General features: G+C 39.4%; 1 protein-coding gene across 1 annotated transcript; it reads left to right on the forward strand.

Moving 5' to 3' along the window:
* The first annotated feature begins 1,072 nt into the window (after positions 1 to 1,072).
* LOC129134798 (matrix metalloproteinase-27-like) lies at positions 1,073 to 8,080 on the forward strand. Its single transcript, XM_054654474.2, has 10 exons — positions 1,073 to 1,228; positions 1,559 to 1,797; positions 2,422 to 2,570; positions 2,667 to 2,795; positions 4,589 to 4,750; positions 4,919 to 5,042; positions 5,916 to 6,046; positions 6,256 to 6,415; positions 7,593 to 7,696; positions 7,893 to 8,080. The coding sequence occupies exons 1-10, from the start codon at positions 1,076 to 1,078 to the stop codon at positions 7,991 to 7,993; spliced, it is 1,452 nt and encodes a 483-aa protein (XP_054510449.2). The 5' UTR covers positions 1,073 to 1,075; the 3' UTR covers positions 7,994 to 8,080.
* Positions 8,081 to 11,075: the final 2,995 nt, after the last annotated feature.

Below are 11,075 nucleotides of genomic sequence, written 5' to 3' on the forward strand. Positions count from 1 at the left end.
ATCTGCCCTTAACAACAAGTTTAACAACAAGGATATCGGGATGAAAAAATTCACCATTAATGCCTCCAGCTGGAGAAAAATTGGCTGGAAGGGACAGCAAAAAAGCCAAAAACCAGAAGCATGGGTTTCCTGAAAAAGCCATGGTCCAACATGAAGGCGTTTCTTTCAACAGTTTTGTAAAGGTTGAGTATGTGCTGTGAGAACTCCTCTGAGGTGCTTCATCTCCCTTTGCTGCCAGTGGAAGAGGAAGGTGCTTGGTTGGAACAGGGTGAAATCCCATAATTTGTCACAGCTTGTGTGACTCTTGAAACTTCCCTTATTCTGAATTACTTAAGACAGGAAATAATCATATGCCCTGTGGCTAATGTGGTTAAACTGAAAAAAACCCTTTAGTGATGAAATGGCAGATAGATAGATAGATAGATAGATAGATAGACAGATACAGAGATATAAGGGTATTCACACTCTTTAGGCTCAATTTATAAGGCTCATTTATGTATATTTTGGATTCCACCAGAATAATTTAAAAGAAACACACTGCTTAAAAAAATTGCCAGAAAGAGGTGGGTAAGGAATTGGCATTTTCCATCATAAATGAATTTGAAAAGAAAATATTCTGCTTACAGTAATTTCTCCCAAAGTCTGTTTTGTTTTCTTTTTTATGGGATTCATACCTCACGCACAATTCCCATTTTCTAGGTGGAGAATGTAGAGTACGCTGACATTTGGTGGTCCCAATTCACACAGGTGTGTTGGGACAAGTTAAAAGATTTTGCCTTTGTCCACCACTTAATCTGGCATGAAATTGCTCAGGTTTGTCAAAGTCAGTGTAAAATAACTGAAATTGAGTGCCAGTTTTGAAAGGGTAGCCAAGCTGCTTAAACAGATTCAAATCCCAACTGACTTCAGATGACTGTGAAGTCGGATGGGTTCAATTAAGTTTTATTGTGTTAGTCTGCACAGTGTTATAACTTGTGTGGGGGGAATCAGAGCATGATGAGCTCTGAGTCAGTCTACAGCTGACTCTCCAAAGCACCCCATAACCATACAAACTGGGACACGAGAAAGGAGGCACATGGAGCAGAAAGCAGACAGCTCTCCTACCAGGACAGGGATGAGAGTAAAAATGAAGGCTCTTTCAATTTGGCTTGTGACATGCACAGCTGTTTCTAGCGCTCTTCCCTTCCACCTAGAGAAAGACAATGAAGAAGATGCAAAGTTTGTACAGGTAACTGCATTATCCATATCTGGGATCTCATGAGCCCTCTATTTTTAGACCTATTCTATGTGTTCCTGTTGCACAGTAGCTTGCTGCATTTCTAAGACAATGCTATTGCATAGAGCTCTGCTGCTCGAACTTTATATTAAAGTAGGATAAATCTGTACAAACTGGAAATGTGAAGTTAATAAGAGTCAGGACAATGTTGTCTGTTTCTGTTTAGCTATGATCCTCATGAAAACATCTGCCAGCAACCTACACAAACAATATCAGTCCTAAGGTATTTATTTGTTCAAGAAACAGATCAAAATGTGAAACATGTCGCTTTTTTTTCACTAGAACTACTTGAATAAATTCTATGCTGTTGAGCCAGATCCAAATCAACTTGGATGGAAAATAAATGTTGAATCTGCAGCTGAAAAACTTCAGAAAATGCAACAATTCTTTGGTTTGAAAGTGACGGGAAAACCAGATAATGAGACATTGGAAATGATGAAGAAACCCAGGTGTGGAGTTCCCGATGTGGGTCTCTATGGCTTCACCCTGCCTGGATGGAAAAAAACCAAACTGACATACAGGTAGTATAATTACTTTTTGAGTTTAAATTTTAGATCTGTGGGTATCCAAATTTGTTATACTTAAATATAACTTCTATAGCAATTGTTTCCTGTTGGGAATACAAAAATGTTTCTCTCTCCACAGCTGTTAGCCATGCATGCTTCTGAGAGGAATTTCTGAAAATCAAGCTGGGTATTTTACATTTACTGGTTCAACCATAGTATTTTGCCTGTCATGTATCACTCCTAACCAATATCCTGTAAGCCAAACAGAAACATCAATTGCACCCTGTACAAGCCTCGTTATCTTTAAAATTTGCTGAGACGACAGTATAGTAGTCACAGAAATCTGAGGAGACAACTTTCCTCATGCTCAAGGGGCAACCTCCTGGCTAAGGCCCATTTTAAGAAAAAATCAATACTGTGTACACAACTATTATGAAAAAGACATATTGGACAGTTATCACATACTCAAACACATTCAGTATTTACATATCAAACTCGCTCAGCCCAAGATGAATCTTGGGAACTATTTGTTTACAGGTTACATTGTTTCTTTATTTTATGTTCATCTTCTTAACCATGTTAAGGATTTTCCTTTTTCTGCAAATACTAAATATTATGCTTGAATTCTCTTAACTCTAGAATTGTGAACTACACACCAGATATGAGCAAGGAGGATGTGGATAAAGCAGTTGAGAAGGCGTTTAAAGTGTGGAGTGCTGTCACCCCGCTGATTTTCACTCGCATTCATAAGGGAATAGCAGATATAATGATTGCTTTTGGGACCAAAGGTAAAATGAATACTGCACTCAATGCTAAAATTAAGTAATATATTTTTCAATAGTCATTACCTAAGCTTAGTGTTGTATCAACTTCATGTTATTTAGTTCATGAACATTGCCCCCGCTATTTTGATGGCCCCCTTGGAGTTCTGGCTCACGCTTTTCCACCTGGCAATGGTTTAGGCGGTGATGTGCACTTTGACGAGGATGAAAACTGGACCACAGGCTCAGCTGGTAGGTTCAAAAATGGTTTATAAAGTGTTATGCAGATGAATAAACTTCATTCTGATTTTATTTAAGTGAAGGAAGAGACTGAGATGAACAGTCTAACACAGCATTAACTATAAGAGCAGTTTGAGGATATTGCAGGCTGTCCTCTAACAGGGATACTTACAGTGAAACAGACATAAACACCTTGATCTATTCTAGTCCGTAATTAGCCCTGATAAAAATACCAACAGGACAATCCTTTTCAAGTAGGAATGCCACAGACACAGCACTGTTACCTGGGGGCTGGTGGTGGCCCAGAGTTTCACAAGCCTTGATAAAAGCTTTCTCTTTTCCCCTCTGGTGCACACCAGGCCTGGCACTACTGTGCTTTGCAGCAGCCCTCAGAGGACATCCCCACCACCTAAAAATCAATACAGCCACCAGGGATAATGAAGAGTCTTCACTAAAAATTCCAGGGTAGGTTCAACAATAGGTAGCAGAGAGGGGAACACTGAGTGCCCAGCCTCAATCTGTCTGGGGATGTCTGCTGTGCTCAGCCTCCAGGCTGGCCACACAGTACCTAATGCCTCTGGCAGGTCTGTCAGCACATAGGCACATTACCCTCTGCTACTTTAGACCCTTTTCTCATCCACTTTTTGGGATGGAAAGCTGCAACAAGAGAACTGAGGTCAGGAAGAGCAAGGCACTAATGAACAGAGAAGTGCTGTAAAACTGCTGCACAAGGGGGAGACTGTGGGTTTATTGTGGTGGGAAAAAAAAGAGAGGGATGAGTGCTGGACACGTCACATGATTAAATGTGATGTTTTCCCCACACTGGGACTGAATGGGTCAACCACAGGTTTTCTGCTGTTCCTCAGCAGCACAGCTCCAGCAGCCAGACATTGCAGAACTTGGAGCACTTGGAAGACTCGTGAGAGAGGAGGACTGACTGGAAATATGTGTGGAAAAAATGAGGTTTTATTTTGTTTGGGTTCTTGAGAAATGAATGTCTTGGCTTCAGCCAGCCTTTCTTGGGCAATCGATGACCAGTCCTCTCCTCTGCCACAGACTTGTGCTCTTCATTAAATCTGTTGACATTTCTGGATCTTGGTCTGCAGGACAGATGATCATTCTTCCCTAATTCAGAAAGGCGTCTTACTTGGAGGGACGCATGTTGAAGGAAATTTCATTTTTATTTCTTTATTTTGTTAACATATTTGACTGGGAATAAGCATGCAGAAGCATAATATTTTTAAAATTTATTTTGTTTCATAAATCTCTTAAGAAACTGTATACTTTAAAGTCCCAATGGTAAAAAGGTAAAGTGTTCTGCTAATATTTTATTTTTCCTTGTCTATTCATGATCTCACCTTTCCTTCTCAGGTTTGTAGGAGGGAGAGTGACACACAGAGTGACACTTTGATAGCTGTGGTGAGCACAGAGTGTGTCCTCCTGCCTTGCCCTGGAGAGCTGTTAGTTTGATCTGACTCACTATCTAATCTGTTCTACCTCAGCCAGGAAACCCTGCCAGGACATTCCAAAGAGCTGCACCCACACTCACCCCCAGATATCTACTCATGACACACACACACTTTCAGTAGCTAACAGAAAGCAAGAGGGTCAAAAGTCTCTCCCTTCTAGTGGGGGAAGACCACAATCTTGTCTTACACAAAAATATGTTCACCTAGATGCATTCCCTAGTGAAGGTCAATATATTGTATGAAAAATGTGACTGAGCAATAGCCTGATGCTGTGATCATATCAGCCATTTACAGAGTAAAATTTGACTGACCTCTTCTCTCTATCCATTTCATAAGGGTTCAACTTGTTCCTTGTTGCTGCTCATGAGTTTGGCCATGCCCTGGGTCTCTCCCATTCTAATGATCAGAGAGCTCTCATGTTCCCCAATTATGCCTACATCAGCCCCAGTGAATTTCCCCTCTCTCCAGATGATATAAGTGGCATTCAATCAATTTATGGTGAGTAAAATCCATGGCTTTAAAAAAAAGGTAAGCAGAGGAGAAATAATCTCTTTCACAAAGTTTCACCATAAACTTAATCATATTTACATAATATTAAAAAAGCAAGGTGTGGAAACCTTAATATTTCTACAATTTGGTGTAATCTTTCCAAAATTTCTCCCTCAGGATCCCCACCAAATGCCCCAGATAAAAGGCCAACCACCCCTACCTTGCCTGAAATCTGTGGCTCCCAGACATCTTTTGATGCTGTAACTACACTCCGACAAGAAATCATTTTTCTAAAGGGCAGGTAAATACTGATGTGACATTTGTCTGCACGGGGTTTATTTTTTCTTGATTTATACAAAGACTGAATACTTTTGTGGTTCACATGTTTACAGCATTTACAATGAGAAAAAAGCATTTCAATTCATGGAAATTAAAGTTTTAGCAGATATTAGTTGTATTAATATTTTACAGGATCCCCTGAAAAAAAAGCTTCATTTTTTCCAGAAAACACCTCAATCCCAATGAGACCTTATTCCCAAATGCATAGATGGTTACACTGAGTTGACTTGACTTAATGATGCAAATATTTCCAGATAATCACATAAAGGTTTGGTTTGGAAGGTACCTCAAAGATCATCTAGTTCCAAGCCGGGACACTTCCCATTAGTCCAGGTTGCTCAGATCCCCATCCAACCTGGCCTTGAACATTTAATTGTGTTCAATTAATTTTACTAATCTAAGTAACTAACAAACTAGGAAATAAGTACATTTGACCATACAGTTGAGCCAATCTCTCCTCCAATCCCCTCTGCAAGCCCAAAATCATCTGGGGAATTCATCTGCTGAAGAGGTTACAGTAAGTCCTAGCTGGGCTCCTATAAACTTCTCACTATACAGTATAGGGACAGCTTGAAATATTCAGCTGCTTACAACTGATCATTTATCAATCAGTATCAATGATTGATAAATGATCAAATGCCAGCATGAAGATGATAGAATAAAAAAACCAGACACTTCCCAGTGCAGGGACTAATTTCCTTTCTGACACATCAAGCCAGGTAGCTCCACTGACAAGAAAGAGCTTGTAAGTCACAATGTTGCTCATATTCTTTTGCACATACAGAAGTTTCTGTGGTTTGTTATGTACTGCAAACCTGTTTCATATTTAAATCAGGCACTTATGGCGGGTATATCCTGATAACTCAGAAGCTGAACGTGAATTAATTTCTGCCTTGTGGCCAAATCTGCCTCCTGGTATTGAAGCTGCATATGAGAACACAAAAGATCAGATCCTACTTTTCAAAGGTGAAGTATGAGATTTTGTCTAATTTTTTTTCTTAATTTAATTATGTGGGCAGAAGGGATGTGTGCATAAAATACATTTTTCAAATAGGTAAAATAAAAACTCAGAATATTTCATCTATTTTCCTACAACCTACAATAAAGGAGTGCATTTTGTGATTTACTGTCTGAAAATGACTGGCAGAACTAAATATTTTAATTTGTCTTAACAGGCAACAAATTCTGGGTTATCAGCGGATATCAGGTCTTGCTTGGTTATCCAAAGAATATCAACACACTGGGCTTCCCTAAAGGTGTCAAGAAAGTTGATGCAGCTGTTTGTAATAAAAATACAGGGAAGACAGACTTTTTCATAGGTGACAAGTACTGGAGGTAAGAAGAATTGACAAATGTTTTCCTATTAATAACTCCAATATAATCTGAATAAAAATTAAAGTGAACATGTGATAAAAGAGAAAGTAGACCTTTCAGGTAACTGTAGGTTCCCTCCAAATCCTATTCCCAAACTGGCATGAGTGAGTCTTGATAGCCAAAGAGCAGGCAGGGGAAGAAAGAAGTCAGCTTTGGGAAGCTGAAAGATTCCTTCTGTGTGCAAGCACAGTGGCTGCAAAGGTCCTCAGACAACCAGAGGATTGAACCAGGGCAAGCATGGTTCACACAGACCTTATTGTGACTAACTGTGGGGTTCCTCAGTGATACATACAGTGTCATCTGGATTTTGAGATTCCTGTGGTTTCCTGTTTTTTGGTTTTGATTAATTTGGGTAGAGTATTTACAATATCTTGCATTGTTATTTTACTGCCTTGGTCACAAGACAACAGCATGCAAGTAAACCACAACACGCATTTCTTACCTAGTAACTCATTCTCTCAGCCTCAGATGCCTGTGAAAAATATTTCTTGTATCCAAGGAGAAGTGAAACAAAGGCTTTGTTTGCTTGGTTTCTTTTGGTTCGGTTTTTTTTCCCCTGAGAGGGTTCCTCAAATCTGGAAGAACAATTCAGATTCTCCTTTCAAGTCCCCTGAATTTAGTCCTATCTCATAAAAATTGTCCTGGCTCACATGGGAAGAACTTGATGTATTAGAAATACGCCAGATTCCTTGCCACCATCTAAATTTGTCAGGTATTAGAGGACTATGTACAATATCTTATCAAAATCTGAGAGGAAGAGTCAAAATTCATGCTATAAATATGTGCTATAGCAGGAATGAATCTGTCCAGTTTCCATGCACTGTCACACTGTTATCATCAGAGGAGGGAAATCCCATCCCTGGAGTCAAAAATGTGAGTCTTCCTCCCATTTTTCTCGCTTAGGATGCTTCTTTGCAAGTGTTTACCTTTATCAGCAAACAAGAAACAACCTCCTGGAAAACACAATGGCCAGCATCCTGCAGCCACGTGTGGAAGTAAATAACACAACTTTCTCTTGCAACCCCAGAGAAACCAACTAAATTGCAGATGGGTGGGCATATTTTAAAAGCTGCTGAACTCGGTGCAGAATTGAAGTCTAAACTCTGGAAAATTGCATGTCTCCCTTCATATGATTTAGGTTTGATGAAAACAGCCAGTCCATGGAGAAGGGTTATCCTAGACTGACAGTTGATGAATTTCCAGGAATTAGTCAGAGGGTTGATGCTCTTTTTCAACAGAAAGGTAAATGAAATAAGCTTTTATGTAAAATCAGTTTAATTCTAAAGATCATAAGTTCTGAAACTAAGATGAATGTCATTATTGCTGCATCCTGCAAAAGAGAAATGAAGAGATGCTCTCCTGTGTGTATGAATGGGATTTGTCAGAATGAAGCTATTTCTTGTATCCATAACATAATGCTTTACATTTTCATTTCCAGGATTATTCTACTTCTTTCATGGACCGAAACAGTGGGAGTTTGACCCTATTGCTAAAAAAGTTATCAGGGAAATGAAGAGTAATAGCTGGTTTCACTGTTAGCATCATTAAAGTTTCTTACATTCAGCGAAAGACAATAACTACCATTCCAGAGATCTCAGAAATTGTTTGTATGTACACTGCTCTACAGAAGAGGCAATGGGACTAGTTTTCAAAAAAACTTTTCATGTATTTTAAGAAATTAACATGTCAGCTTAAATTATATTTTCAAAGACTAGAACAAAATTGTATTTTTCCCATAAGTGAAAATTATACAAAATAATTTATTACTTTATTCTCCAGATGGTTTGGGGGAATTTTTTAATAGTATGGCAGTAAAGAATTTTAGGTTGATGGCACCTGTTTTCTGCTTCATCTGTTGAAGGCATTCTACATTTCTGAGGTGTGAAAGGCTGCAAGTTGATATTCTATTATCCCTCCAGCATAAAATGTTTGTACTTTGCCTCTTTTCTCTCCAAAGAGCAAGCTTCTTTTCTCTCCATCTGCAAGATACAAGCATTCATTAGCCACTTGCTTTTCTGCACTGTGCAGAAGATGCATTTTCCTGCATCTTTTCCTTCTATTCTTCAGCTGTTGCAGCCTTGTCCCTTTCATAACACAACAGTACTTTGACACCAAATTACCCTGAAGTCCCAATGTCTAAATAAATTATCTCACCTGATAATCACCCTGATCAGTCTTTATAGCATAAAAATTAACATTTCATGAGTGTCCACTTTGTCTGAAGCTATGAATTACATCCTTCAGACATCAGCCCTGTCCTGTTCAATAATAGATTCAACCACCATGTCATGGAGCACAACCTTTGCTCTGCTAATGAAAATCATGTGCTTTACATACATCTGACATTTATTGCCAGATGCAAACTACAGATGCAACAAAATTTGTTGCCATGCAAACTCCTCACAAAATCAGACAAAATCTATAGAGTCACAGTCATATCCTCTACAGGTATTTCTTTATTTAGTTCTGGAAACAGGCCCAGAACACACTGCCAAATTGTTGGCCATACTGAGTGCATGGCTGGGGATATCTGAGAACCTGGTCTCAGTACTGGTTTGTCCTGTTCTCCAGTTCTCATATATTTGTCTGTTTTACACACCTCTCCTATGATTTAGTAAAATGTTTCTTTTTGCTGTGTATTTTTATAACAATGCAATGACCCCAGCATGAACCTTGCCTGCCTGACTTGCTGTAAACAGCAGCAGTACCACCGTGCTGCTGCTATTGCTGTGAGAAACCCACTGGCTTTGATCCCACCAGGAAATCAAAGTAAAGGATTGAATGTGGTTTCACTAATCTACAAGTCTCACTCAAAGACTATGCTGGGGAAAACCAGTGTCTTCAGCCTCCAGAAAAAACTTCTCTTTCTCTTTACTCTTTGAGAAGGCTACCCAACTAGCTTAGAGTAGCTGCCTTTCAGACAGATAAGGCTGGGTGGAATTAATAGCATCTTTGATGCCTATCTCTCAGTTTTTATTCAGAATGGGACATCCTACATTTCTCCTCTGTGATGCTCTCTTTTTTGACAAGTTACAACAGCAGCTTCTTTTATCACCACAAGCCAGTGATAAAAGTTGTCTGAAGGCACCTGTTTGCACTTGTGATACCCCACACAAAAAGAGCAGAATATGCTGGAGGCAGGTGGAACAGAGATGATTCCTTAGCTATTTATGTCTTTTCAGGCTCCTTAAACTCTTCTCCAGTATTCAATTAAATTGATGGCTGTGTAGTAGAAAGCACAGTTTAACAGCACAGTCACAGAAGCTGCCAAGTTACACCCAGGTGTTTATAGTCAGAGGCAAGATTACTCTTTAACACACTGTCTGCTCAGTGTGTAATGTGTATGATTGTAATTTTAACTTCAAGAAACGTTTAATCATTGAGTCATAGAGAAGATTATTCTGTTCTTCGCAAGACATAGGCAAGTTCCACTGTCTTCAGATATATAAACAATCATATTACCCTGTGCTCCTTCTTTTCTTAGGTGAAACATCATTTCATAATTTATAAAAAACCCTGGTCTTAAGGCAAGTTAATCTTTAACAGTGGAATGTAGTTAATGAAGTTTTCTGACTGGCAGCTCTGGCATTCTGTTAAACCAGTGAGGAGTTCATGTTCACAGGTCACATGTGAAAATAAATAAAGCAATCTGTATTGCTTTTCCTTTATTAACAAAGAAGGCCTAAAAAGTCATTCCCAACACAGAAGGACTTGACTTCTGATTAGTGGTAACAGCTTGGTCACTCAGTTTTCCCTCCCTGATTGTCATTTCATTGGAGGAGTAGGAACCAGAATAGGAGTGTCAGAACAGAAGAGTGCTTACTGGTGATCCTATCCTTCCATCTCTGGACAACATGGGATTATGTCTTGCAGCTCACTGTATCCACCCACAGCCCCAGAGAGTTCCCAATACCTCTCCCCCTCTCTTTTTCCTTCTATAGCTCCTCATAATGCATGTCCCCATATCACATTTAGGTATCTAGCTGGGTAATGCTGTGCAGTTACCCGTGGGGTGACCAGCCACTGGCCCCACAGCCTGGCCCAGGGATGAATAATCTGTCTTCCCATCAAAAGGGGTTTTTCTCCTCTAGCCAGCTGCTATTTTCCACAAAACCAGAAGGAACTGTGGAATTTCAGTTTGGCTTGGAAAAATTGGCCAGTACCTCCAGTTGCTGTGGAACCAGATGGACACACAGAAAACAGGATCCCATGTGGTAAAGCTGAAATAATTTTCTTAGTGTTTTCACTAAACATTCTTCTTGCTTTCCACTGCAGATTTCCATTCAGTTTTATAATACTGTATTCCCCCTACTGTTGGCAAGAGGAATTTGAGAGGGCAGACAAGGAAAGGCAGAAATTACATATAAAACCAAGGAGACAGCTGATCCGCATTTGTCTTTCCAGTTGTTTCCTGTCACCAAGAAAAATGGTCATTTACTTCTCATCCAATTAATGATTTTCAACAGCTGTTTTTCAAATTAACAAGATCCTAAGATGATGAGACTGAACTAAAATGAGGAAATTATACATCCTAATGTAATGTGTTCCTGAGGCATACAAACTACAGCATCTCTGGTAGATTGTCCTGAAAAGTCCTTCTCACTTCTTTGCCTATAGGAAC

This window comes from Agelaius phoeniceus, chromosome 2, assembly GCF_051311805.1.
Source record: "Agelaius phoeniceus isolate bAgePho1 chromosome 2, bAgePho1.hap1, whole genome shotgun sequence".
NCBI classification, from domain to species: Eukaryota; Metazoa; Chordata; class Aves; order Passeriformes; family Icteridae; genus Agelaius; species Agelaius phoeniceus.

Excerpts from the sequence above, each read along its gene's own strand:
- LOC129134798 (XM_054654474.2), top strand. The coding sequence starts at position 1,076 with ATGGAGCAGAAAGCAGACAGCTCTCCTACCAGGACAGGGATGAGAGTA. Across the intron at positions 1,229-1,558 it reads AAGATGCAAAGTTTGTACAG|AACTACTTGAATAAATTCTA; the intron begins GTAACTGCATTA and ends TTTTTTCACTAG. Across the intron at positions 2,571-2,666 it reads GATTGCTTTTGGGACCAAAG|TTCATGAACATTGCCCCCGC; the intron begins GTAAAATGAATA and ends CATGTTATTTAG.